The sequence below is a fragment of the Nyctereutes procyonoides genome, unplaced genomic scaffold (genome assembly GCF_905146905.1).
Source record: "Nyctereutes procyonoides isolate TBG_1078 unplaced genomic scaffold, NYPRO_anot_genome, whole genome shotgun sequence".
Lineage (NCBI taxonomy): Eukaryota > Metazoa > Chordata > Mammalia > Carnivora > Canidae > Nyctereutes > Nyctereutes procyonoides.
The window spans coordinates 43,409,416-43,422,846 of NW_026575044.1; the positions used below are offsets into that span (position 1 = coordinate 43,409,416).

General features: G+C 39.3%; 1 protein-coding gene across 11 annotated transcripts in view; it reads right to left on the reverse strand.

Annotated features, from left to right (window-relative positions):
- The window catches only part of DLGAP1 (DLG associated protein 1), a 327,004-nt gene that overhangs the window by 268,003 nt on the left and 45,570 nt on the right, over positions 1-13,431 (reverse strand). For 4 of the 11 annotated variants that reach the window (XM_055323713.1, XM_055323714.1, XM_055323715.1 and 1 more), the window contains exon 2: positions 3,171-3,284. The exons of the other annotated variants lie outside the window; for them this stretch is intronic. In XM_055323713.1, coding sequence (XP_055179688.1) covers positions 3,171-3,284 — 114 coding nt within the window. The remainder of the gene's footprint in view (positions 1-3,170; positions 3,285-13,431) is intronic. 11 annotated transcript variants of the gene reach the window in all.

Here is a 13,431-nt window from a genome sequence, read left to right on the forward strand (position 1 = left end):
TCACAGAGGTGGGGGAGAGGTTGAAAAGGTAAAGAGGGGCAAGTTTCTTACTGTTTACATTGCTATTTCTAGGACCTAGTACATTTCCAGAGAGACAATAGATTTCTGGGTAAATGTGACACTAAATGAATGAATGAATGCCCACAGCAACTTTGCTTTCACTCACTGTGTGTGTGACCTTGGATGTTTTTTCACCTCGATTCCCTTTTCCCATCTCTAAAATGGGGATGATAATAGAAGTATAATGAATAGTAATTGTGTGTGTGTGTGAATGTAGTTTGTAAACTTCAAAGCACCATAAAAATCTGAGAAAAAAGTTAGAAGAAATCTGTCTCTTTGTGGCTACTTTTTTTTTTTTAAGATTTATTTATTTATTTATGATAGACATAGAGAGAGAGAGGCGCAGAGACAAAGGAGGAGGGAGAAGCAGGCTCCATGCCGGGATCCTGATGTGGGATTCGATTCCGGGTCTCCAGGAGACATTTGCCCTGGGCCAAAGGCAGGTGCTAAAGCGCTGCGCCACCCAGGGATCCCTGTGGCTACTTTTAAAGTAAGGCCAGCCATAAATATCTTGGGAATTAGGAAAGCAGTGATATTTTTGCTTACAATCTTCTACTCATTAAAGTAGATGTTCTAGTATAAGAATATAAATGCAAATGGAATATATGTGTTATCCTATATAAAAATATAAACATTTCATACACAAAAATGTATCTATTTCTCTTTCAGGATCTTTGAAAGTAGACTGTGTTTTGGTGCTGCCAAATTTATTACCCTTTAGGTTTCCCTAAACTCAGATGAAAGAGGATCACATTCGTTTTGGGAGATCTGTGAGCAAAAGGTATGATAAGCTAGGGGTCCTTATAAAAGTCTTTCCCATGGAGTACCTTTGAAAGTTATATGATCCAAGAAAATACCTTCTGTTCTGAAGGTCTCAAACATTTTGCTGATTTTGGGGGGTGGTCACATCCCCACCTGGTTAATAAAGTTTTCATTTTGAATAGATAAAGTACTCTTATTTTGACTCATCTGCAGCTTTCCTCTACTATCCAAATGCCACAATCCAGAGTCTAAGATACTAATGCAAAACCCTCAGTATGTTTTTGTGCCACTAAGAAAGGAATAAATGCCACCAACTAAACTCTGACTCTCCCTAGATTATATGATTCATTCCAATATCAAAGATGCTAAAATCCAAAACATATGTCTTAGAATCAAATGCCTTTTGAAAAATATGTGCAAAAATAAAAACAAGAAATGGATGTATTCTGGGATAGTAATTATATAACTTAATGTTCATATTTAATAGTGGCCACATTAATAACAATAATTACCATTCATCAGTGCCATGCTTTTGCAAAAAAAACACAAGCCCACATAATGTCTCATCATCCTTACAACTATCTTGAAGGATAAGAAGAATTATTGTAATCTCAGCTTGTCAAATAAACAAATTGAGGTCCAGAGAGCTTAGTAGTTAGCACAGGCTGACAAGTATACCCAAGATAGGGTCTACTGTTTACAATCCAGGGATTTGTCCCCTCACCCCATATTCAGATATTTACTGTCTTTGGAATAACAAGTGTTATCTAAAGAATACATCTTTCAGATAAGAAAAACCACTCCCTATGGTTTTAAGATCTGTCTGGAGGAAAAAAAGTGTTAATAAAACAAATGAAGGATTACAAGCTTTGAAGTAAAAGTTATAAGAAATACTATTTCAGACATGAGAAGGCTTACTTTGAAAAGGCTCTTCCACAGGACTTGTGGTTTCATACCCCCACTTTTGCTGGGCTGCAGTAAGGAAAGTGTAGCTACATGTAGATAGAGTCAGACATTGTGTGCCAATGACGAGCTGAGAGATGATGGCTGGGAGATGAAGCCATGTGTGAGTGACTCCTGGAGAGCGGATCATCTCAAGATGGGAGGTTGGATGGTGAGGTTTGGAGGAATGAAAATGCGTGAGATTTTGGGAAATCTGAGAGCCACAAAAGGAATGCAGACCCTTAGAAAGCTGGGACAGCTGAAATGGAGCGTATGTCCTGAAATATACCAGGGGAGGCCAGTACAATTCTGTGAGCAGTTCTGAATGGCAGAGGTTTGGGAGGAAAACTGAGGCATCTAAGGCTGAGGTGGGATTTAAATCAAAGTTCTAATTTGTCAGGAACCAAAGAAGCTGGGAAAAATAAAGTAGGCATTTGATTGATGAGGTAGAAATAAAGACAATATAGCAAGTGAGAGCAGTGATTAAAATGGTGGATGTCAATAACAGGTTGCTATTTGCAAGGCTGCTCCCCAGTAGCTGCTGATCTCTTCAACCATTGAGTGTTTCTATTAAAGCAACCAGGGGGCTTGGCTATGGCTTGAGGGGATCAACCTACTTGGTCTTACTTGAGCTAGATAAAGAAGAATAAATGTGAGGAGGAAAAACTGTATTTATGAAAGGAGAGCTAGAGATCTGATATTTATAGAATAATCTGACATTTGTGGAATAACCTCAGAGGGCTGGAAGAGATACCTATGTTACTTTACTACTTCCAGCAGTCCTATGAGTCTTATGTAAGATGGGCATTACTATGTCCATTTTACTGCTGCAAAGCAGACTCAAAAAGCAGAAATGACGCTCTCCAGGTCATAATAATGAGTAGGAGTCTGGCTTTGTCTGACATCAAAGCTTAAATATCATCCTGCCTCTGATGAATGTATATTGATTGAATGACTAAACAAATAGAGGGGGCGGGGGGGGGGAGGAGTGCATGCTCCCACACAGCTGTACTTTATATTTAAAATAAGCATAAAATGGAACTAATGAAATAAGCAGAAATATTATCTTGTCACTAATTACTAGTACTGATGAAGAGGGTTTAAACTAATAAATACTTAAAATAATTAAGAAGTAAAACAGCATTAGCTGTCTCACTGTCTCACAGTGCCCTTACCAACTGCTATTGTGAACCAGTGCTTAAACACAAATGGACAGTTTTGGGAGGACTGGAAACCCTACAGGACAACCACACCTTTTAAAGATGGCTGTGGGGGGCTGCATGCACCCCAGTGGTGAGAAGGCTTCACCCTGGATTTCAGAATGCCTGCCTAACCTGTTTACAGAAATGGCGTGAATGTCTCTGCCTTCTAAGCACTTTTAGCGAGCTCTCAGATTCCCTACTCACTCGGGTCCTTTGCATCTTCTTTACAGCTGGGAGAACTGCTTTTCTGCTCCACACAGCTTTCAACTTGACAAATGCGACTTGGCATAAATGTCCCTGTAGCCTTTTAAGCTTGCTCTTCTCATAGCAAAAGCAGAAAAAAAAAGGAGCAAGAATAGGAAAAGGACAATTAACACGATGTGCAGATCCCCAGGTCTGATTGGTGTTTTGCAATCAGATTTCCCTGGCAACCACCCTTTCTAACTCCCCATGAAGCCCAGAGGGGATGCAAAACTTAATTTGCTTCAGATGGATGAAAAATGACCTTTGAAGGACAAGAGCGAATACCTACCTCTTTTTAAATAGGGCTTAGACCCTTTGCTACATCTCCCTCCAAAGAAAAAATGTTAAACACTCTTAAACAAAACTTTGTAAACAGCACGATGCAATAGTGATTCCATCACTATGACCCTATGGGACTATTCTCACCCACAAACATTTATAGGTATCTACAGGGTACCTAACACAATAGTACTGGGTAAATACTCTGAAAGCAGTTTATAGAACACAGTCTCTGGTCTCAAAGGTGTTTACAAGTTTTAAGTGACTGGGCAAATTTAGGGGATAGATGAAGAAAAAGGAAAAGTAGATTTAAAGCAAGTGAAGCTGAGTGTAGTATTTCAGTACCTTTGAATCACTTACTGAGTTTGTACTTTGTTCTTCAAAATCTTCCCTGATGGTAAAACTGTTCCTTAGGAGTTGAATGTCTATGTGTGAAGTGCATGGATACCATTGAGAAAAGGCATTATGGGAGAAATGCAAGGGGCAAGATCTGTGACCCCTTAATGGAGGGGAGGGATCCATGAGCTTTTGGGGCTGGTAGAAAATGTTAGGAGAGGTGACAGCTGATGACAAAGGGACTGCTGTTGGGAAGATGCCCTGTGATTCCACATCAAGCTACTAAGATATCACATTCTGGTATAATGTGAGGATAGGGGAGGAAAATTAATTTTCTTCATTGTCTACCCTACATTTTGATTGTAGTGGGCATCTGTGGGTTTTGTGACCCTGATTCTAATTCTGGTTCTTGTAGTCACATCTTCATGATTTGGCTCTGGAGAACCCTTCCTCCCCAGAAGGAAACACACTTGAGGTCCATGCATCTCAGGAGCAGCACAAGAGTTGGCTTAGCCAATCAACACATCACATTCCCCAGGCGCCTGGCTCAGGTCAGGGCTGAGCATATGATATAAGCCTGCTTGGTAGGCAAGCATCTCTACCCTTGCTTGGAACACTGGGTTAAAGATATTTCCTTTTTCATTCAGAACATCCATAGTGAAGAAATTGGCCTTAGGACTTACTGCTAGCCTTTTCATAATCCCAACACACAAACATTATCTCATTCAATACAAAACCCTATGTTGTTATTAATCCCATTGCAAAGATGAGAAAATTGAGACTTAGTGCTATTAAATAACTTACAGTAAATTGTACAGTTAGTAAATCATATTTAGAATTGAAGGGCAGGTTTATTTCAAATTTCTATGTTATATTATTCTGTGTTTCAAAACTTAGCAATTTTCCATTAAATATAAAACTCAAACATTAAGTTATGGGGAGCTACAATGCTGTAACATTTTGACAACTGTAACAAGAAAGGAGGATTAGATGCTTGGAAGAACCACAGAACACCCATCATCCAGCAGTTACAGCTGGCTACAAATTTTATATACAAGCAAGATCATAAACATCTTAAAAGTTGCAAGATTAAAAACAACAGAGGTTTAGGTCTGTAGTAAGTATCTTACATTTATTTCCGTTGACAATGATAAGCTAATTTAGAGACTTTCTTAGTTTTTAATGCAACTTGTTCATTCCTCGCATGTCTTTCTGGCATATTTGAGGCATATCTGTTTGCTTGCAATGGCTAGGTGAGCCATCGTCACTGTAGTCATGCATGGTGGCATCTGTCCACTATATCCCCTGTGGTTTGTAGCTATAATTCCAGAAGTTAAATTCCCTGAGGCAAATTTGACTTCTGTGTCTGGTGTTCAAAAGCAGAAATGTAGTTTAGTGATCTTCCTGAAGTCAACTGAAGCCCAGATGTAGAAACATCATTCATCAAAACTAAACGTTGGTGTGGACTAAAATCTTCTAAATCTCTCAGCAGTTCAGAGACCCTGCTACTTGTCAATGTTTATAGATATGGATCTTTAGCCTCAGAACTTAAAGTCTGATGAGCTTGGAACAGCTAGTTTGCATCAAATCAATCATCTCTAGTATTAATTCTTAATTTCAAAAATTACCAATTTTGAAACAGATTTCAGCAAATATTTTCCTTTAGTTTACTGTTAAGTTTGGGATACTAAGTTTCTCAAACAGGACCATAAATTATTAGATTTGTACATACACCATTAACTTAGCTATTTGGTGTCTATCAGAAAGAACCAAAAGATTTAAGAAGAGATACAGCTCAAAATTTTCTGCTTTTCAAAAAATCACTATCATCTGATTACTGGGGCACCTTGGTGGTCTACCTGTTTGGACTTTTTATTCCAAGATACATTCATGACACCTAAAAGTAGACTGTATTCAAATCGGCAAAAATAGAATCTCTCCTTTGTGAACACCATTCATTTTAATTCAATTAAACCATCATCTTTCGAATTATGTGAATATAGTTCTTGACATCTAGAAAGAGTGGAATAATATTTTGGGTGTCTTTATGCACATGTGTAATACAAAATTCCCCTTAAAAATTATCATATGGGAAAATGGCCTTTTGAGGATTTGTACCCGAAGGCTATATTTCAGTCCAATTCCTCTAGGCAGCATGATACAGAACTAATAGGAATTGTTACACAAGCATGTGCATGGATGAGCATGACACTCAACATATATCTGAACCATTATTTCCAAGCTAGCTCAGGCTCTGTTGAAAGGAAATGCCCCAGTTGGAGTATTCTTTGTAGAATCTGAGGTGAGGTTTCTTAGACCAAACTTTATTATGGTATTTTCTTCCTTTTCTTAGTGGTTAAGGTGGAGTTAATTAAGTACCATTTCTTTTGTGACTCTTTCAAAATCCTTTAATGGGATTTATTCATTTACTCAATGTATATTTATTGAGCCTATTATTGTGAAACAGGCGCTATTTTAGGTACTGGGGATACAGTATGTATAATGGGGAAGGAGGAAGATAGGCATGAATAAAGTAAGTAAAATGCATATTAGATGGGCTATACTACAGAGAAAAAGAAAGCAAGAGACGGGAACAGAGTGTGCACGGAGGAGGGAGGGGGAGTGTGGTGAGATTTGCAGTACTGCAGAGCATGGTCCTTGGAGACCTCACTGAGAAGCTGATCTTGAGTAAAGATCAAATGGGGAGGGAATCAGCTGAAAGATCTGTAAGGCAAGTGTTTGGAGCAGAAAGAAGAGTAAGAAAGTCTGGCTGGTGAGACCTGCCTGCCATGCTGCCTTGTGGAGGCCCAGTAGGGCAGTGGGGTGAGAGGAGACAGGAGGTGAGCACAGAATGGTGATGGGTGGGGAGGGGGTCCAGATCACTGGGCCTCATAGGCCACTAGAAGGATTGTCGCTTTTCCTCGGAGATACGAATAGCTTGGAGCTTCTGATGAGAGATGTGATGAGTCCTGGTTTAAAAGAATCACTTGGCTTACTGAGTTGAGGTTTCTAGAGGGGAAAATTTGGAGGCTCATACACTAATCCAGACTGGAATTGAAGGCAGTAAGAATGGTAGTAGTGGAGGAGGTAGGGAGAAGATAGAGCCAAGGTAGGCTTCTCAATGATGACTTGGACATGGGAATTGAGAGTAGAGAAAAGTTAAGAATGAATTCATGATTTTTGGCTTGGTCAGTTGATGGAATTGAATTCCCATTAGTTGAGATGAGAAAACCTAAGGGAGGTGTGGGCTGGGGTGTAAAGATTAGGAGTTCAGTTTGGGACATATTAAGTTTGAGATGCCCATGAGACATCTAAGTAGAGAGGTTGACTAAGGCCCTGGATATGAAAGGCTGGGTGTTCAGGCTGTCTGGGCTGCAGAAACAAATGTGGGCACTCACATGGTATTTAAAGCTCAGATAATAACGGAGGTGACCTAAGAAATGAATGTCGATAGAGAAAAGTGACCAAGAGCTGTGCCCATTTGGTACTGACCCAACCACAGGGGATAGGGAGCTAAGGAGGAACAAACAAGGGATTCTGAGAAAGATCAGCAAGGTGTGTTGTCCTGGAAGCCAAGTGAGGAATTTTTTAAGGAGGAAGGAGTAATGAACTGTCACAGTGATTTTTTCCTGGTCTTAATATCACGGGTACACTAAATCAGCAACATTCATTGTATCCCTTAGTCATTAGCTGCTTTCTACAAAGAGTTCTGCTGTTCATTAATTAGCTTTATCTTCCCAGCAAAATGCAAGCTTCTTGAGAGCGAAGCTTTTGTTTTCTTCTTTTGCTCTCTCTCTAGAGCAGTAGCTTTTAAATAGTTTTTGACTACATTTCACAGTAAGCAATACATCTTCCTTTGGAAACTGTATATGCACATATACAACTGAAAGAAAGAAAAGAAAGAAAGAAAGAAAGAAAGAAAGAAAGAAAGAAAGAAAGACAGACTTAACCTGTGTGCCATGTACTCTATCTTCTTTTCTGTGCTCTTCTATTGTATTCAATTTAATTAAAAATAATGTTTTCTATGACCAACTGAATTGATTTCACTAACCACTAATTGGTTGCTATCGTTGGCTTGAAAAGCACTGTTTTGAAAACATCTAGCACAGAGCACCGCTGCATTCATTATTAATCCTGGTACAATGTGATTCATCTTTGTTTCTCCCAAAGTACCTCCTGTACAGTAGTAAATGTTTAAATATGTGCTTGTTGAATGAATAGCTTTGAGACCCTAAAGTAATAGTTCTAGAATTGAGCTCTCTGGCTCTTACCTACCTTAACTTTCACTGATTGAAATTTTGTAGAAGAATATCTCATAAAAGTTCTCTAACTTCAGAATGAGGACAACAAGATTGTCCTTTCTGAATGGGCCCCTGTGTAGCCAAGAGTCAGAGAAAGCACTGGCCAGGGCCAGGGATGCCTAAACAGATGGAGGGAGTCCATAGTTGGGTTAGGACAACCTCTACAAAGCCAGGTCAAGGCAGCCTGATGGTGGAAATGCCTTTGCATGTTTTTGATATATCAGCCTCTAAGGCCCAGGAGCAGTGAGGTTCAAAACATTTTAAAAAGCTAATAACAACAATTTTTAAAAAGGCGTTCATTTACCTTAGAACAATCCTGTTTTTTTTAAATTTTAATTGATATGGCCTCTGACATCCATATGAAACATGTGTCATTTAATGTTTAAATCCTTCTCCATACAGAGCTCCTACAAAAGTGTCACAGAAAAAAAATGGAATATTTTCCTACCAGGCAATTCTTACCCAGGTAGCTTTTCACTTATAGGGAAGGAGCATAGCACAATGAATACAGTGTAGAATTTGGAATCAGGTAAACTTGGATTCAGATTTGACTCTTTCACTTCCCAGATGTGTGATTTTGGTCCAATGACTTTCACATCTTTTAACCTCAGTGTTCTCAAACAAAGTGAGGACAGTAACATATATATCAGGACCTAACTATAAGGACATAAATGATGTAAAAAATGCATATACAATTTCTATTAGATAATTGCTTGATTTTGGAACTCAAAGGATATTTTCATGTAGAAATTATATCGTCCATGATGATTAAATTCCCTCATGGGGCCAACCCCTACCTTCTATTTAATTCATAGCATATCTGAACCATGATGGAATATGCAATAGTGTCAAGGTTCCTTCAGCATGGAGTAGGAGGGGGTTTGGGATGGGGAAGATCAGTGCACTTGCAAAATTTCTAGAGGCTGGTGTGTAAGGGACAGTTGATTGGGCTGATGTTCTCAGAGCAGAACAGACAAAACAGATTTTTTAAAGATTTGATTTATTTATTCATGAGACACACACACACACACACACACACACACACACACACACAGGCAGAGACACAGGCAGAGGGAGAAGCAGGCTCCATGCAGGGAGCCTGACGTGGGACTTGATCCCGGGTCTTCAGGATCACACCCTGGGCTGAAGGTGGTGCTAAACTCCTGAGCCACCCGGGCTGCCCAGAACGTATTTGTTTTAAGGAACTCGCCCAATGAGATGAGCACTGGGTGTTATACGATATGTTGGCAAATTGAATTTAAATAAAAAATAAATTTTAAAAAATCAACAGAAGTGGAAAAAAAAAAGGAACTCTCTCATATGGTTGTGGGGAGCAGTAAGTGTGAAATCCGTAGGGATGTTTAGTGGTCTGCAAACTTAGCAGGAGCTGAGTCTTGAGGCAGAATTTCTTCTGCTCTAGGAAGCCACAGCTTTGTTCTTAGGCCTTTCAACTGATTGGATGAGGCCTACCCACATTATCAGGGGGTAATCTTTCCTTAGAGTCAACTGATTGTAGATAGTAGCCATATCTATAAGCTTCCTTCAGAACGATACCTAGATTAGTGTTTGATTAAATAACTAAGGACTCTAGTCTAGCCAGGTGGCCACACAGAACTACCCATCACAGATGGAGACTCTAGTGGCAGCTTCTGAGGTAGTGGGCGCGGGACTCCAGAGGCAGACAGGGCCACCTCAATGTTTACTGTCATATACATTCTCCTTAGCTGTGAGCTGCATGTGCTCTGTTCACTCTTCTAAGGAGTTAGTTTGGGCCAAAAACCTACATGTAAACACCAACTCCCTAATCAGCTGTTCAGAACATCTGCAAAGGCCATCCAAGCAGAGAAACCTTGCTGTGCCAGCTTTGCACACAGTGCCTAGCGGAGTGCCTCACAGGTGCATTCTCTTTAATAAGACAAAATAAGTTATTCTGAATTTAATTGACAGGTTTTTAAAAGCAGGGAAGCCATTTATGAAATGTTTGTTTCTTGCTGACTGACCAATGAACAGGAAAATCTAGTCACCTGAACCATCACATCGTGTGAAATAAATAGGAGCTTCAGATCCTTTATTTCAGCCCTTCTACATTCTAAAAGGCCAGGAATTCCACAATGACCTGCCTTAATAAAATGAATATAGAGCTAACCTAAATAGAGAATTACTGTAACAACCTGCACATACTATTAATGTGACACTATCGCAATATTTTAAGATAATTTGTTTATAAATCTGGCTCACCCACCAATCTGTAAGCAACTTGAGAGGAGGGATGATATTACTTGTCTGGCAGAAACTCTGCCTTTTTCATGTCTATATACTCAGTTCCAAGCAATGTATCAAATAAGATATAAGAAAATAAGATAAAAGTGCTCATGAAATCTTTTATTATATCACCTAAGATATACCTGACTTATTAAATAGTTGAGAAGTAAGCATGAGAATCTTTAGTCCTGGATTTTTCTCCACCAATGGCAGGGAAGAAATGTAGCATCCAATGTGGGCTAGTAGGAAGGACTGCAGGTCAGGAGGGGCCTGGTCGGTGAAGAAGCTGATGGGGGTTGGTTTGTCACCTACCTATATATGTCAGGGGGTAGACATATATAGCCAGCATCCAGAGGAAAGGTTGTGGTGGCCTCCAGGGAGCTGAAGTTGGATGTTTCTGTGAAGATCTCTGGGGAAGCACAACCACATTCCACAGTGGGGTGGAATGGAACCCCTACTAAACCCACACGGCCTCATCACCAGATTGTGGCAGGACCAGTCAAGCAGAATCCTAAAATTTTTAGCTCACCCGGTGCATTCTAAAACACATTTCATGGATCACTCTTCCATCAAAATGCTTCATGGAAGAGGGTTCTAAGACAGAAGAGGTTTGGGAGATGCTCTATATGGCATTGTTCTCTTAGAGAGTTGCCATCCATATGAGCAGCATAATGGTCACAGGATGTCTACCAATAAAGAAACCTGAGTATGTCACTCAGTTTATCAAATTCTATGCCTCTTCTTTGGGTGAAGATCTGTCCACATTATGTTTTGATAAATATCATTTACCTCATTTACAGTTTATATGGCTAATATGTGGCAAAATTGGGCTAGGATTCAGGTCTCTTCTCTCTTGGACCTATATGGAGCATTTCAGCTCCATTATATTGTACTTATTTATCCATCCAGTGGACTCAACAAAATGAAAAAAAAATACATTAATCTAAATGAGTGCCTTCCACAACTTGTAAAACTGTTTTGATCTCCCTATCTGGATCTGCAGAGGATAAACGGAGGGTGGGCTCTATGTGTAGAAGGGAAAAAACCATAACAAGACTCAGGCTCTGGGAGCTTCCACTTTGTGTCAAGTCTATGCCATTATTTTCACTTCAGGAATCTGTGCAAATGAAAGACAGTAACAGAGAAATGAATGTGGCATTGATCTATAATGATAGGTATGTGGCACATGGCTTGCATTTTATATCATAAACCTAGATTGTGCCACGCTTTTACAGTGAAAATGGTAATGAGGTAAGGATGTCTTACTCAAGATGGTACATGATTCTCTTTGGATACAAAAGAATCTCTGCGAATGGCATGCACACCATCATCCCTTCTATTGCCAAACACTGACTGCAATTCAGTCTTCAGTATTTCGTCTCTCTCACATCCACGAACACACAGGCAGATTTCATATTCAAGGATGATGTTTAACCTATTACAGAAGTTGTATGTTACCCAGAGACAGTAGCAACACAGATATATTTGTTTTGAGAAAGGCTTTTGGTCTTCTTTTCTTTCTTTAGCTTTCTGGTAATAAGTCAAACTGACCTGATTCAGGTTTTTCAGATACTCGTGCTCTCCTGGTAACAATGCTGGCTTTCTGCAATTCATACAGCCCTCACTACAGCTGGCCGAGTGGGTCCTTAACCTCCCACTCAAGCTGGCAGTTGTTTGTGCAGAGTAACAAATTTTGAATTAATAGAAAAGCATTAAATTAAGCTCCACTTATGATATCCCGTTCGACAAAAAGGAATTATTTTTGTTTTCCCTGAAACGGGTTTGGACAACAAACAGAAGATGACACAAAACAGAAGTTTTGTGTCAGAATGTCCACAGGAAGCATTTTTCCTATGAGGACATAGTTGTTAAATTAGGAAAAAAAAACCACAAAACTAAGTGGCTTCCTAATTTCTACCCAAACCAGTCAAATGTCTCTGATATCACTGGAAGTCTAAAACGTAGCAAATACTTTCTGGGGTGAGTAGGATATTGTGGAGTAGGAGGCAGGAAAGGGGGACGCTCCTCTCCAACCACTGAGGCAGAGGGGGTTAGAGGACTTTGTCCCTGGCACACACACCCCCGCCCCTCAATCTGGCAACTTGAATGCATTCTCTAGTTTCATCCAAGATGCACCTAGATGTAAATTTTGAACTCATTACAATTGTAATAAATATGTGGTGCATAAAAACAATAGAAACTCATAAGTGATTTTTCCTCTCTGGGGTTTCTTAGGGATGGGTTTTTGAATGAGAATCACATGAGTAACAACTGATTTTTTTTTTTTTTGCCCAATTTTGTAGAAGGCATAATTTTCTTGAAATTTCTATGAATGGAGAAATACATTTATTTGTTTTGTTTTAATTTACAAAACATTTTTTTGAAAAGATTCATTCATTCATTCATTCATTCATTCATTCATAAGAGATGAGAGAGAGGCAGAGACACAGGCAGAGGGAGAAGCAGGCTCCTTGCAGGGAGCCTGATGCAGGACTCGATCCCAGGACCCCGAGCCAAAGGCACACGCTCAACCACTGAGCCACCCAGGTGCCCCAATTTACAAAATATCTTGCCTTTGTTCTTATGCTACACAGAAACCAATGGGGACATAAAAATTGTGTCTGGGAGGCATCTGGTTATCATGAAATGCTTAAATCAAAAGTTTGTAGCATGTGTGATCAATAAAAGTAGAGGGAAACTGGCTCATTTGACCTAATTCCCCTATGAGCATTATAATTGGCAGCTTCAGAAGGATACAATTCAGATGATTTTTAATATCTTTATTAAAGTCTTTGAAGAGGTAGATTTACAAAGGTAGAGTCAGTGTAAAAACTCTATCATTGCATTAATTCAATTAACAATGAACACTTCACAACCCATTCCTAGAGAAGTTGATGATATGAAGAAAGAATTGACTGAAAGACTGAATGAATACAAATAATATCTGCAATTTATTCAACTGATAAACTAGCATAAAGATATATTTACTGGGTGATTTTTTTACGGCATTGTTTGTAAAAGCTAAAAAAGGGATGGTGAATAAT